This window comes from Porites lutea, chromosome 8 (genome assembly GCF_958299795.1).
Source record: "Porites lutea chromosome 8, jaPorLute2.1, whole genome shotgun sequence".
Lineage (NCBI taxonomy): Eukaryota > Metazoa > Cnidaria > Anthozoa > Scleractinia > Poritidae > Porites > Porites lutea.
The window spans coordinates 7,699,241-7,715,636 of record NC_133208.1 but is presented as its reverse complement, the minus strand read 5'-3'; the positions used below and the strand labels follow the sequence as shown (position 1 = coordinate 7,715,636).

The 16,396-nt window shown below is 39.1% G+C and overlaps 2 protein-coding genes across 2 annotated transcripts in view; both read left to right on the top strand.

Annotated features, from left to right (window-relative positions):
- LOC140946542 (uncharacterized) overlaps nucleotides 1–11,509 on the top strand; it is a 37,061-nt gene extending 25,552 nt beyond the window's left edge. Inside the window, exon 3 of the mRNA XM_073395671.1 lies at nucleotides 11,193–11,509. Within this exon, the coding sequence (XP_073251772.1) occupies nucleotides 11,193–11,509 (317 nt within the window). The remainder of the gene's footprint in view (nucleotides 1–11,192) is intronic.
- LOC140945160 (uncharacterized) overlaps nucleotides 1–16,396 on the top strand; it is a 388,260-nt gene that overhangs the window by 35,989 nt on the left and 335,875 nt on the right. The window lies entirely within an intron of this gene.

Below are 16,396 nucleotides of genomic sequence, written 5' to 3'. Positions count from 1 at the left end.
ACACAAAGTGAAAATTGAGCTTTTGTAGGAAAAGCTATTAAATAGGGACCTTAAGATCCGACGACGGCGTCGGCAACGGGAACGCCACAAAAGTAATAAGTTTAATTAGCAAAACAACAGTTTTGCACGTGCACCACGCTTTTTTGTACATTTCTTTGCCGTCACTGCACGACTACGGCGTGAAAATGCCTAATTTCACGATGTACATAGGAGGTACATACATTTCCATGGTCTATACTCTCATAAACCATAGCTCTCGACCAATCAGCTCGCGAGGATTCGCTCAGTTATTGTAAAAAATAAAAGCGAGTAGGCTGTGTATAAAAGTGGGACGGGGACAAGGGGACGGGGACATCGGGACGTGTGTGTGGGGACTTGGGTCTTGGGGACGCGAGACGAGGGACTTGAGGACATCAAGTATGGGGCGTGGGACCGGGACGTGTGGGACGGGGAGGCGGGAACGTCAAATACAGGGACGCAGGGGGCCCGGGATGTGAATTATTATTGCAAATTTGTTATCGTGACTTCATACACAAAGTGAAAATTGAGCTTTTGAAGGAAAAGCTATTAAATAGGGACCTTAAGATCCGACGACGGCGTCGGCAGCGAGAACGCAACAAAAACAATAGGTTTAATTAGCAAAACAACAGTTTTGCACGTGCATCACGCTTTTTTGTACATTTCTTTGCCGTCACTGCACGACTACGACGTGAAAATGCCTAATTTCACGATGTACAGAAGAAGTACACAAGGGACGTCGAAATTTCCTCTCTCTTTCTGAACTTGGATATGGTTCTTAGGAATTAAACTTTAGGAGGGTTCGCCTACATTTGACAAAGTTAGTGACTTGGAGTAATCTCGATGGAGATTGAAAGAACGCGAATTCACTTTTTCAGCGACGTTTTTCCTGCCCTCGCCGTCCTAGGGTCTTAAGGTCCCTAATAATCCTCCCCCCTCCCCCCTAACACAGAAAAAAAGTATTTCTTTTGACAACGAGGCGGCCTCCACTTCATTAAAAGGGCAAGTAGCACGAAGTAGTAGGAGAAGTGTCGCACCTGTACAATGGAGTCTTTCTGTACTTTGCCAAAAATCCGAAAACACCGAGAAGCGCTCAGATCATTTACAGCATTCAATGTAAGCAATTCAGTTCCAGCAATTGAATCATCTTATCTGGATTTAACCTGAATTTCAGACGATTACTTCGAGTCGTTTTTACTTCCTCAGTAGGGTCTGAATCGACTGGCCGCTAATACCGTCCAGTGACGTCACTACTCGTTTTCCTAAGTCATGCAAAAAGTAAAACACGATTTTCAACCGGCAAACAAAGAAATATCGTCTGGAAATGTTTACATGATACAGAAGTGCTTTACTCTTTTTAAATGTAATTCATATTTAACGTTTAAACTATCAACTGCATGCAGTACTCTGAACGAAGTCTGTTGTACGTTTAATTCAATACTCAAACTCGATCGCAATCACGCAGATAAAACAAGCTTATTAAAAAACACACACGGAACACTTCAAAAACACAAAGACTTGCTTTGATTGAAAAGAAGCTAATTTGGTCCTTAACGGAGTAGAAAGAAAACAAGAAAGAAAAGTCAAACAGAATCATTACACTTGACAGTGGAAATGACCAGACTTAAATCCCAGAAAGTTTGCCACAAACAGTCACTGCCGAAACCACCAAGCAGCTCTAAATAAAAAAACTACCGACTCTCCGCAATGATTCTTCATTGGAGTTCAATTTAAGAATCCATAATTTCGAAGACAAGGGCAATTTTGCTGTTTACCATAAAGATTGTCGAATTTTTTTAACTCCACGCAAACATGCAAGGCATGCGATCCAGCAATCCGGCTAAAATTTCTCATAACTATACATAATTCTGGGAATGTTTGGACAACAATCAACCAATCAAACACTACCCGGTTTTCGGGTAGTGACGTCACACTGGGCGGGATTAGCGGCCGGTCGACTCAGATGTTGCTAAAAGAGTAAAAAATGACTCGAAGTAATCGTCTGAAATTCAGGCTAATCTGGATAATGCAAAAGTGCCGGGAAGGTATCGCAAGAAGTGTCTGAGCGCTTAGTACCAGACTAGCAAAAAGAAAGAGGAATCTCAACAGGCAGTTATCGTTATGATTTTATCTGCTTTGAGCTCGGCCACTATACTGCAGAGCGCAACCAAATACTCCAGCTATCTGACGTATGGCCGGGATATAATAAGCTAACCCAAAAAACTAATACAAACATACCGCAGTCATCTATCAACAGGAAAGCATCATGAGAAAAGTTGGAGACTTGTTCGAATTCTTAAGCACTGATACGGGGGATTACATCATACAAGTTATGATGTACGCTTCTAGTTACTCAACGCTGTTAGTAGATCTAGTGCACAAGGAGGGCCATATACAGCTACAACAGCCAAATCCTTAAGTTGGACCCCTCACTGGCACAAGATACAGTCTGTTCTTGAAAGAGATAAATGGCACCGTTGTCCTAACTGGTTCTAAACCCGGACAACTTCCTGATGCAGTTCACTGCTAATAACATTGACATCAACCATTCGTTACTAGGTGGAAAGGACACTTTCCAGGCAACACAGGTACCTGGTTGACAAAGAGGCCCAAATAAAACAAAGCATTTAGCAAGCTTGAGGCCCAAAGTGAATTGTGAAATTACTAGGATTCAACATTGCACAAGAAAAACAAAAAGTTTTATATGTATTCCTAAGTACATTACAAAAAAATAATGGCTGTCTTTACACTAGGCTGTTAAGTAAGACTTAAGAGCTGCTAAGTTTTACTTAACCAAAAATTCGTGTGTGAAGGCCTAAGTAAAATCTCAAGTAACTTTACTTTGCATCTCATTAAAGTCGGAAAGTTGAAACGATTCAAGAAAGTTTCAAGCGACTTGAAAAGCATCCTTAAAACCGACTTAGCTGACTTGCGGTTACTTGCGGTTTCTTGGGGTGCTTACCATTTGACAGAAGAATCTGGCTGGGGTGTCGAAAGCATAATGGTAAGCGATTTACCAGTTTACCGTAGAGTTGCCACATCCGTTACGGTTTGAATCCGGCGGGGGGGCGAATGCGTCTGGAACCGAGAAATTGGTAGATGGTAAGCAACATTCCGTTTGGTTTGTACCAACTGGAATGAACGGACTACCTCAAAACGTACTCCTCAATTTTTGGTTGGAATTTCCGAAAAGTGACCTTACCATTTACCATCCATCCGGAATTTCCGAAATTCTCTGTCAAATGGTAAGCACCCTTAAGGTTTGAGAAAGGCGAAACACGTCAATCAATCGTAATTATGTTGCGTGGGAAAATAGCCTTAAGTTAACCTGAAGTAAAAAAGAATCGGTTGTGTGTGAAGCTTTATTTTACTTGAAGTAATTAAAATTTGCTGCTCTTGAAATATTTCTTAGCTTATTTAGGCTCTAGTGTAAAGACTACCAATGTGATAAATATACAAGTGATAAGGTGATTTTTCTATAAGAGGGCGTGGTCAAGTGTCACGTGATGGCTGTATGTTAATATAAGCAGCGTAAAAACAGTCAGAAATTCTTAGAATATAATTTTTAAAACACTAATAACGGTTTAAAAGAATTTCTGTCTCTTTTAAATTTGGAATTGTTAAAGGAGAGAAAACCCCTCATTTGGACAATGACGTCATAGTGAAAATCCCCAAACTCCACCTTAGCACAAGAACTGAGTTTGGCAACAATGATTTTCAAAATCAGCGTACTCAAGCTAGTAAGAATACCTATGTTGCCAATATCAGACATAAATGCCTGTGGGTGTCACATTTTGGTTTCCTGTGTACCCGACCAGACTATACCCGCGCAAAAAAGTGAAAACTACCGTATTATAATAACTCACAGCAATTTTTGCGGTAAAATCCTTTATAATTACCTGACGGGATACCCGTCGAATGGAGTATATTAAATACGTCGTCTTTACCCGCGGCGTTCTTCACCATCAGTAGGCCATGTCTGATTACAGGGTTATTAATTCTTTCATTTAAGTCCAATTCTTATTTCCTCAGTAGCACTTACCAAGGTAACATGTAGATTTAGCGAGAGCCAAAAACGAAGCTCTCATTTGATCTTTTAAGTAATGCCTTTGAAGAACGCTGTAAACCTGAGGCTTCGATACGGACAGTTGTTAGCGGATACCCTATTTTGACAAGTGGATGTCTAATATCAAGTTAATCACAAATCGAATATACCTTAGATTAACGCTTATAATAAGTGAGTGTGACATTTTACATGAGCTAATATGAAAGGGCGGACGTAAGGACGGAAGATTGTGTCACAATTAAAATTTCTTGAATGCATAGATAACCAAATTTTATTATCCATAGTGCCCGGCTGCTTGTGTTTCGCGAGCACGAGAGCCCCGTCGTTATACCTAATGTTTACCTACAATCCTTGTCACATGACGTTGGGACACCCCGTGCTGCACCCATTTCCTGACAAAAAAATGTGCTCCTTCCCTCCCAGTGTTGTTGTTATTTTGTTGCTCCTGTCATTCCAACTCGCAAAATCCAACATTAAGGGGGTAGAAAATACCACTACTGTCCCAGATATTGTGACGAGTGTTGTAGGTCAGTCAATTCTTGTACCTTGGTAAAACGATCGAGTCAAACAAGTCGACATCATGTGTTCTTATTTACATTGGATTATTACGGGATGAAAAGAAATGCTTTATTATTTTGTTTAATTTTCATTTCATTTATTTATTTCTGCCGCTAAAATTTATAACTTCGAGGAATCCATCTCCATTGGTTATTGTGTCTAGTTGCACATTTTGCTTTTGTTGTTTACACTTTTAGTTTTTTCGATCAAGTCAGTGTGTGTGAAGTTCCAGGTGGGGAACCCCCATAAATTTCGGATAGATGTTTGTCTCCGGGGGCCTGAAGTACTGACCCTATTTGAGGATGAGAGAAACGAAAACTGATACCTTATTTAAGGGCGTGTCTCCGTAAAACCGACCAGTGATTTCGGATCAAAAAATTAATTTTCCTTGTATTCTAGGATATTAAAGTCTTTACCTAATTAGTTACAAAAATGCATTTTGTTTGACCGGAAATGCGAAATAATTTTTTACGAAGTTTTGAATTTTCGGCCAGCTGGCACCGCGCTATAGCCTTTGAAACTGCAAAACTTGCCTACATTGCCGGCGCTACAGAAAACAAACAACTCGTTCAAGAAGCCCGATTTTCTTTTTAATATACGGAAACACCACCCGAATTATTTATTCATTTTAACGGCAAGAATCTTTTTCCTTGCACGTGTTATCAGTCTGCCATCAAAACCAAAAATAGCGCAACTTTGAGGGCAGTTTAAAAAAGTGTGGCACCTGTCTGAACGTTGCTATCTGTATTAATACAAACTAGAAATGATAGTAAAACGTAAAAAGGAATAAAATTTTTGTGCTTTTCACGTTTTCGAATATGAGCACCGTTTGAATTTCCAGAAATTTCGAAGACAAGATAATCAACGAACACTTGCCTTGTTATTCTCCTCTTTTAACTTCGCTGTTTGTCATGTCCTTCTTGGTTTGTAGAGCCGGGATACTATTGTGCCTTAAGCAATCGCTTTTACTAAAATATTGGTTTTCTTATCATTTGTCCTCTAAGGGAATTTTTTGTCCTGTTTGTGATAAAAGTAATGGCACTCGTTGCTAGTCGCGAGCGTAACACGGTTGTTTCGTGACATTCAAATTTTTTCCGCTATTTGTTAGAGGTAATTGCCTTTGAATCGCCATTCATCGATAAATTTGCTTCTTCAGTTTAACGTAGATGCATTGAAAAAATTGGCTGAACACATTTTAGAGAAGAAAATTGAGAATCCACTAAAACGCTACCAAGAGAGAATGAGGTGACGCTACAAAAGTTCGTTCCAGGTCCCACTGTTTTTCGGAAAATCATTGGACAGGATTAACACGTCGAGGATTTTTTTAAAATGTTTCTACGTAATTATGTATAGGTAATGAAACCCAATAAAATAAACAAAAAAATGACAGCTCTTTAAAATGATTCACAAGGGCAAGGGCTAACGTACCTGGGCCGTGGCCACGAAACGTGAACTCTTGCCCCCTTTACTTACCACATAATTTATGCATCCGAAGAGCTCATGTAGCTTTTGCAGCTTTACCATCGAGTAGCGGTAAGCATTAAGATTAAGAACCTGGGTCTTAAGGTTCCTTGTTAGCGCATATTTTTGTGCCTACAAAAGAACAAGCAAGTCACTGGAAGGATTTTTGTTGTTTCGATCTGACCATGGAGCGCATGATCTAAATCGTTGATACCCAGCGTTTGGCGCTATTACTTCAGCAATGCATATTTCTTTTTCCATGTCTGTTCCCTCATTCATTCTTTTCCATCTCGTTGCTGTTCGAATTTAAGTAATGACGACCTACTTTCTTAGAGGCCAGGTCTGAAAACAGGTATGGATTTAAGAGGCCAGGTCTGAAAAACGATGTCAAACTGAAATGACCTTTTTTGGTCTGAAAAAGGGTCCGGGCGGCACACCCCCAACAAGAATTCCAGGAGTACCCCCCTCGATAACATGTACTTCCGCGCTAATGTGGATCACCACTAAAAAGGTTTTACTTCATTCTATGCGTATTTCCGACAGACATGCCAGTGACTGCAGACTGTGGCTCAATCCAGGTGCGATGGGTATACCACGGGTAGTTTCTGAGCAGTGATGTGCATACGGCTTCAAAATTATTTGTAATACCAATTACCGATTGAATAGAAATTTTGTAATGCTACAATACATTGTCTCTTCATCTTTTCTTCTGTACATTTGCTCCCTGAGTAATTTCCTCTGGCCAATTGCAATGCTTATTTTCCCCAAATGTTTGTTTTTGCGTCTTGACCGAAGTACTGCAAATAGCTGTATGACGACAATGATGAGCTTGACTTCCGACTCCTATCGACTCATAGCAGAGAAGTACTTTTTCGGACCAACACAATCGCGACTTTCACTGATTATGACGGGTTGACTGACAAATGGCAAAATAAACTCAAAACAGTCTTATTCCCTAGTAGGATTCGAGGTCTCGAAAAATACTTTTAGAATAAAAATTGATTTTATCAAGTAAAATTGTCAAATTTCGGCGTTGTTACCTGAGTCACGTTCATCTTCTCTACTAAAAGCGAAATGTCTATTAATATTAAATTGACTTTCAAGAATACTAGAAATCTGGATGCAGAAAAAATAAATAGTTTGTAAAAACCTTCCGTGCACATTTTACATAAAGCAAAAATCCAGAACTACTTTACAAAATAAACTAGCCTGCGTAGAATGGCGGTCTTGTCGCGCGAAGCTCGCACGAACGAGCATTGCTCCCGCCCCGATCTCCTCGTGGTTTCACAGCCCATAAGCTTGTACTGCGCGCCAGACCAAAACTACGCAGGCTAATAATATAACCGGAAAATCAAACACGTTATGGAACAATTCCTTTTTAAGGTTTAAGGAAAACGTTCAAGAGTTATTCTCTCGACCTTCTCTTTATGTAAAATTGGATGTACAGTTTCTTAGACAACCCAGTCGGCATAGGTTATCGCCTCCTGATCAGCATTAAGAATACTATGACATTTACTATGACTTGAAGAGTAGTTTTGTTTTCAACTGAAAGGTAAAAAGCTAAGTCCGTACCTCGAAAGAGACATGACTATCTTCGAACCAAACCTGAGCCCTACACCCACCCTTCTAAACCCCCATTAATGCTCCTTGTTATGGGTATTTACAGCTACTTAAAGCTGCACGAAAAGGAGAGAAGTCGAAAAAGGGATTGGAGGTCATATTTGGGGATCGGCCTTTAGACTTCTCCCATAGAAGGCCACGCAATAACCAACTGTACCAATCCTTTCTCCTCAAAAGCAAGTGAAAACGCAAAGTAGCGCAGTAGAAAGCCTACCGGACCGAGTGGGACTTGTGTTTCCAAAAATTGAGTGACGTAACATGATCATTTTTTAGCTTTTCCTTGCTCCTAAAAGAAAAAGATATTGACACGTCCTTAAAGGGCGACAGTTTCGAGCCAGTTGCAGCCCAAATAATGATCAATTATGCCTCACACATACGAACAGACCCGCCCTGACGAATATCAGTTTGTATTTTAAGTGGTTCGTTATATCTTTTCTTTCTTTCTGCAACGTACATACTGAATATGTTTAACCTCGAAAATCTCTACAAGTAGATTTTCCCAAGGCCACAACAGACAGTCGAACTGTACCCTCCTTCGCTATGGTAAAAAAACAACAACAACAACAGCTCGTTATTAAGGACAGTTTGCTTTATCCCTGGGGAAAGAAAACCCTTACATTTTCTCTAAATTCACCCCGAGATGGTCCTAAGATCGTTATTTTGCGATAAAGATACAAAAATAGAGGTTTATAAATATTTAACTCTTTGAAACAAAAGGAATTAATTTTTAACATTTTTGTTAGCCGTAACTAGAAAAATTAACCGAAAGCCGTAAAAGAGCCAAAATTTTAGCCGAAAGCCGTAAAAGCCACCTCCCCATTGAGACCCTCTTGTCTGCTTCGTGTCCAGTCCACGAGGACTGGGCTTGTCACGCATACAACTACGCATACGTATTTCAAATAGATAACTGGGCTAAATTGCTTTCTTAGCGTCTTATCGCGTCACATTTGCAAAGAAATTAGTTTTATTTGCCCAAGACATTTTACTGCCATATCTTGAGGAGTCGATCCTAAACAAAAATTATTTTTAGCAAAGACCTCGAGGTCGGGTGTCACAAACCAGTCACCCTCGCGGATACGACCATTTTACAAACCAGATAACATTGCAACAAAACAAGTATAAACACGGAATCAACGGCCAATATAGTTTCAGACGTTTAAGAAATAACCTTAAAATGAAAAAGAACTAAGGTGAGATCCATCAAGCCATCAAGTGAAGTTGACTTTCACGAGCAAAGCACAAGGCAAGTGTTCGTTAACTATCAGATCTTCAAAATTTCTGGAGATTCAAACGGCGCTCATATTCGAAAATGTAAAAAAAAAAAACCAAACAAACAAAAATTTTATTCCTTTTTACGTTTTACTATCATTTCTAGTTTGTAATAATACAGATAGCAAAGTTCAGAAGGGTGCCACACTTTTTTAAACTCCCCTCAAAGTTGAGCTATTTTCGTGTTTTGATGGAAGGCTGATGACACGTGCCAGGAAAAAGATTCGTGCCGTTAAAATGAATAAATAATTCGGAACTGTGATATGGCTAGGACATCTGGAGTGGTGTATCCGTATACATGTATTAAAAAGAAAATCGGGCTTCTTGAACGAGTTGTTTGTTTTCTGTGGCGCCGGCAATGTAGGCGATTTTTGCAGTTTCAAAGGCTATATTGCGTCGGTGCCAACCGGCCGAAAATTCAAAAATTAGTAAAAAATTATATTTCGCATTTTCGGTCAAACAAAATGCATTTTTGTGACTAATTATGTAAAGACTTTAATATCCCAGAATACAAGGAGAATTAATTTTTTGATCCGAAATCACTTGTCGGTTCTTACGGAGACGCGCTCTTAAGGCGCACCCCTACAAAATGAGACCCAATTCAAGGAAAAAAAAACACAAACCAAGAATTTAAAGGCAACACATACCCTTCGTGATCAGAAGGCCTTTTCGTAAATTAATTGTCAGTCACACGCCAAGAAAAGAGCGTGAGTAAAGAAACGCCGAAAAAGTCTTCATTAAGTCGCTTTCATGATACTCTAAGGTAAAGTCCAGCTAACGGACCATTTTTTTTTCTCGTGTAGCTGAGCATTTATACCTGTAGACTCTTGAATGTTAACCAATTGATAACGGCAGGAACACAACACTAACAAGGGAAAAATTGATTCAGTATGGAAGAATAAGATCCTCAAATACCATACTTTTTCGGGCGTCACATACCTATCTAGCCAAAATATGGGAGTACCCCACTCCTCCCCCCTCCGAACCCTCCAAGGAGTCAAGTTGAAGTTTAGCAAATTGAATCTAGTTTAATACCTACTGCAGCTATAATCATTTCTGCACAAAACAGGTATCAAACTTGTTATGATCCCGGAATCGGTTCAATAAGGCCCTGTTGAGGAGGGGGAGGGGGTTCTTATCCCTTATCCTTGTAAATTTAAGAGGAGATACCCCTTATCCCTAAACGTTGTAAGAACGTTACTACTAAAAGTCAGGGAACACGCAGGGGGAGGTGCTGGGGGAAAAACTTGCCCCTTCCCCCGCACTTTTTGTGGGAAAGAAAAAAAAAATGTTTGCCAGAAATTTTTGTAGTTACATTCATGTTAAAAATAAAGAAGGTATAACTGTAGCTGAAAAGATGCAATAGTCATTGTGATTGTCACACGGCACGTCTGAAAACCAGCTTGCTGAGCCATTTACCGTGTTTAAATAAAGTTGATTGATTGATTGATTGATTGATTGATTGATTGTTATGGCATTGCAAAGGCTCGATTAATCCGTTTCCAGAGGCGACTTTTTACGCGTGTAAACCAGCGGCGATTTCACAAAGACTCTTCTCGAGTGCTAACAAAAACACAATAACCGTGCAGCCGTTGTCTCGTGGGTTTTGCGAATATAGTAAAATGGGTTTTCTTGGCGGCAAAGATATTCCCACCTTATTATCCAGCTTGCGATCCTATAACCAATAAAAGTAAAGGGGAGAAAAATAAGTGTAGATCATAATTAATGTAGAACCATGATGAACTTTCATTACTCCCTAAAACAATTCAATTATCCCCAAAATTATTTTCTCAATTATCCCTTACTGGTTCCCTTATCCCTAACGAAAAGGTTTGAAAGGTTAGTCATCACATGTCAATGCAAATAAGAAATGCATTATCATTGGCGTATATCATACATCATCTCTGTATATCTGTCTTTAAAGACTATGTCCATCTTCATAACTAACTGTAAGGAATAGCAATACAATAAACAAAGGGAGGAAAATAAGAAAAAAAAGGAAAGTTGAAAAAAATGTGTGATTCCATTTCACTCATGGTTCTTATTAAATTTGTTTTGTTTTAGTTTATGATAATTCTTTTAAAGTCAAGAATAAAAATAAATAAATAAATAAAATTCAAACTAAGGAAAATACACTAGAGAGTAACTACACCACAGTGTTTACTCAAAAGTTAATACTTACGTTTTGTTGGTTTGTTAGAGTCCAGTGATGGCTATGGCTTCACTCGCAAGGCGTTTATTTTTTCAATTAGGAATAAAGAAGAACTGGATCCCTTTGTGAGTGAGGTGAGGAGGCCAGACAGGGCAATTGGCAGGTGGTCAGGGGATGGTCCATGCTTTGGTATTGACATCTTCATTTTTGATAATGCCAACAGTAACAGCAACTCAGACGCACGCCTTGGCGGGCACTACCCTGCTCCTGCTGCAGTGCAGGACCCAAACACAATCCTGGCCGGGACTGATGAGTTCTTCTCACCTGATGAGGTTGAGGTATTTTATCTTGACCCTACTCAATAAACAAAAAAAGAACCATTTCATTACGTACGGCCAAAAAAACATGCAGCTATATTAACATACTTACTACCTTCAAAAAAATGTACATCCCAATGTATATTTCTCGACAACGTAGAAAATCTTTCTTTCTTATTTTCTTGATCTTAATTTGTTAAACACGAGACAGGAATATAGTTCTTGCTTACCTTTTTAAGTTTTTTTTTTACGTTATTTTATTTTTAGTCAAGGAAAGTAAAACTGATAATGATTTTTGTGATTTGCGTAAATTATTATTTTAGTGGAGTAATTAAGCTTTAATTTCATTACAAGTTTAATTGTTTAACCATTTTTAGATTTTAATAAACTAAGGTACATTTTTTCCCAGCCCGAGCCAGCTGTCTGGAAGCAGCGAATTTCGACTGAAATTAACGCATTTAAGAACCCCAATGATCAAGTGAACCTGCACTGTTATAACAAAAGAACTCACGTCAGCTTAGATCAATTTAATAAAACTTTTACAACTGCTGTGAAGTATTTTAATAGTAATTTTTAAGATTTGTATTTCTTCTAAGTTTCGTTTTTCTATTACTAGGTGAGTCAAGGTTAATTTGGATTTGGTGCGCATAGGCATTTTCCTTTTTGTTATTTTGTGATTTTCAGACTTCTACTTGAAGGTTTGCATAGCTCGCGGATTTACTTAATGCCATTTTAATTAGGAATCTTGTTCTCTTGCCGTGGTCGGATGTTAGTTTTTCATATACGTAATCGTGTTTTTCATGTCAGAGCTGACCTTGGTTCATTCATTAGTCTCTTTGAAGTTCCTGTTTGGGTTTGTTAAAAAGCGTTTTAATTATTCATCGGTTTGTAGCTTCTTGTAAATCGCAGCCATGTATGTTCAGTAATACCAAAACATAACCCACACGGCCGCGAGTTTACCTTGTTTTTATTCCTACGGTCAGTTACCCAAACATGTCTAGCTTTGGCTATAAAAACCGCTACTACGCTTGAACTACTCACTCACCGCCGAGTAAGTATTGAGTAAAGAGGAGGAGTAAGAAGATTAAGATTAAGATTGTTAGCAAAAATCAAAAAACAGTGAAGACCAATGTAAATCAGACTCCTGGTATCTCATGGCTATAACTAAGCGAGCGAGTTGCTCGAACACACCCCCGACTCGCAAATCCCCATGAAAATCTTTTTGCATTACAACTTAAAAACGCTCCCGTCAAATGCAAAATCTGGTTTTATTCTTTTCACTTTAGCATTCATAGAAGATTGTAGTGAAAGTCAGTCCCGGTGCATGTCTGCCGTGTTTAAGGTATCAGCCACCCTTCAGGACAGTCCGCGCGCGGATCGCTGTAGCGTTAGTTGTTTTTATCAAAACCCCTATAAACCATATATTTTTTAAAAGCTTAATAATTGCAGATTATGGATTCGAACTAACAAAAACGATTTACTTAAATGTGTTTCGAAATTGGAACGCTTTTTGTAAAAGTACACGTCTCTATAAATCATGTTCCACTCCCGCCGGAAATAAACGGAAGAAAACAATTAACACCGCATTCGCTTCTCAACACGTTCCACTAAAAAACCGTGTCTCAGATTTTTGATCTTCTTCATCTTCAAGTGAACAGTTTAATTCTCCGTTGGAAAACTTCCACTCTTTTACACCACGAGAAGCACGGTTTAATTCTTTTTCAAGCGCCAGGCCAAGGAAACTAAAAAACTTTGAAGCCGCCGAATGCCCACCACCGATTGCTCGAAGGCCAAGAACTGAGGCCCGGTTTATTTCAAACGCTCTGCTCTTCTCGGAAGAATTAAAAACAGAATTTGTCTTGTGCGACGGCCAGCTTTCATTCTCGCACTGGATTCTCCAGTTAGAACCAAGTCCATGCTTAGTCGCTACATTTTCCATGACTTGGACTCTTCCCTAGCAAAATCGACAAGATACAGACTCGTCCAGTTTCTCAAGCAGCTTTTCGCTCAATACGATCTATAGCTTGACCGCTTATTGTTTTCCACGTTCCATCAGCAGATGGGGTCGATGAGCTTAATTCATAATTGGCTTTCTTCATCTGGTTCTTCAAGCTGGATTTTGGAGCGGCTTGCACTCTCAGCAACTGCAGCATTTTGGCTTTTCTGAATATCCAACTCCTCGAGCCACTTCTCTTGCTGATAAAATGGGCCTTTGTCGCTCTCTGCCAATTTTGCAGCCCATTCTTTGTCAAACTCGCTCTTCGATTTCTTTTTCGCTCTCGGTTTCGATGACGAAAACGGACACGACCTTTTCTTTTTTTTGGCGGCATATTCACCGAAGCAAACGCTAAATATCCACGGAGAATACTAAAGGCTATAAACAACGCCAAGACAATTCGCACGTGTTGTAGTTCACAGGCAAGTTAATTGATATATGACACGGGTATGACAGATCTTGTTAACGATCAATTAAGATAATTAACGAGAAAAAATCTTTTACCCCCGATATCTTTCGACAGAAATAATATTTTCTTCTGATTTTTTTTTTAAAAGAAAGCTCTCAAGCATATCTATTTGAAAACGTTGAAACCTCAAATATGGAAAAGTGGCAATTTTAAGGGTGGCTGATACCTTAAGACATTGATATATACATTGACATTCTTTATTTAGACAAGCAGTTAAAAATTAAACGCAAGTTTAAAAAAAAAAATTAAAATAGTTTTAATTAAATAATCAGTCAAAGGCCTCGACAGATCGGCCTTAGTATATTCAAGGCCGAGTTTAATAAACTTTACTTACTTATGAGAAAGTGTCTAAGTGTTTTCTTTTCTTCTCCTTCTTCTTTGTTATCATAAAAAAACGTAAATGCTACAAGCAAGCTTGCTTTTGATTATATATGATCAATCCTCTTTGATAAGCTCGTTTAACGTTCGACTCATGATCACAACGGCAGTCAAACAATTTGTATTATTTTTAAACAAAACTGTCTTAAAAGGCCTCGCCAGGGCTATCAATTTAAAAAGCAAAACCCTTTCAATTAGTGCGCATCATTTGAATTCCAAATATAATGGTCCCGAGATTTGTTGTTCAAAACTTCATATTTGGCCTTTTAAACTGTCTCCTGTTGTCTTTTTTGCAACGGATGACAAGGATGGACATGGACTGGCCATGGACGCTAAATAGATTTCTATCTTTATACTATTTGATCTTTTAAAAGTTTTTAATGGCGTGGACCACAATATTCTCCTGCGCAAGATCTCATACCTGGGTGCTGGTTCGCAAGTTACATGTACCAGGAGCCCATCATGTACCCATCTAACTGATCACAATATCCATGTATTGATCACGCATTTTTACAATGTGGTGATGACATATTAGAGTACAGACTCATGATGGATGAAGTGGAGACTTGCTTTTCTATTTTTTGTTCAACATGGACGCGATTTTGAAATTGTTTGCAGTTCGTTTGAAGCATGTGAAAGCCTTTTAAAAATGGCTTACTAGGGGCTGTTTATAGATAAGAAAAAAAAAAGAATAAACCGAGACAAGTTCTTGAACGACTTGAAAACCTAGGAAAAATCCTCGAACAGTAAAGCGGTACGAGGCAAGTATGTCGTTGCTTCTTTTCTGCTCATTATGTAAACTATATAGATTCCATGTAACCCTGGATCTGTTCACTAATATCAAAGAAGACGTCAAAATTTGGTTAAAACATGAGTGACACACTGTCTCGCATGCGGCTCAGTGCCACATTTTTGTTTTTGCCACATTTTGAAGTCATCTGGAATTACTGAACAGGCGCACCGCGCACTGCAACATGGAAACTATTCGTTAAATAGTCATTACCCAGGTCAACTGAGCCGTGTATGCCTGTTCCAGGCGTTCAGTTTCTGTGGACAGCACAAAAAGATAAGAAGAGAAATTAAAAACAGCGTGGGTTGGGCCGAGCAAAGGAAGGTTCCCTCCTCTCTCGACCTCTCCCTCCTTATTTTTTTCCCAGCTGCTCTGACTTTGTGCCGCATTCCAAATTTTAAACGCCTGGAACAGGCTAGAGCTGAATCGGTCGCTTCATCGATTTATAAACACCTATCCGAGGACTCTCAATCTTCAACACTGGTGCAACGCAGTATTGCTCGGTTACATAAATCGCGCCGAAATCACCGTTTTTATGTTTGAAATTCAATGGGAAAAGCCCTGGGAAAAGCCCTGGGAACGAGGTTGTGAACTAGTAGTACGGTTTTTGTGCCGGCGTCAAATCTATCTGCTACATTGTGAACATAACCTTAAGTTCCCTGTTAGCAACGCCAACAAATGCTTCAATCAATCATGCTATTTTCTATAGCAGGTTGTCAAACTTTCTTGTTAGCGTAACTCCTAAAATTCCTGACAAAACATTGTCGCTATAGTATCTGGGTAATATATAATCTCGAGAAAAAAGGGAAGAACGAGGTTTTACCACAAGCAAAGTGAAGCAAATGTAAAGGATGAAAGAGCCATGATTCTTTATAAATTTTTTTAGACTGCGATCAGTCTCTTATTTTTCTTGTGAGACACAGTACATCGAGAACATGCGTTGGAGGGGGTGGGGGAAGTGGCGAAGCAGCGAGGAACAAGGGCGGAAGCCCATGTTAAGCAAAGAAAAAACAATTTATTCGCATCATTTTACTTTTTCTCTCGCCGAGCGTGGCTCCGAGGAAAGAAGGACGACCGCTCGCGGTGTAGAATTTTTTGTAACTCTAAACTGACTTTTTCAGATAAAGATTTCTCTACTGTTTCAATATGGCGAAACTTACTCGCGAGTTGAGATTATTTACTCTTTTGTCTAGCCTTATATTTTGACCTAAGAAATAACTCAACTGCTACTCACATAGCGTTTCCTCAATAAACAACTTCGCACATCAACATATACGAACTGAACAAACGGCGGTAATTTAC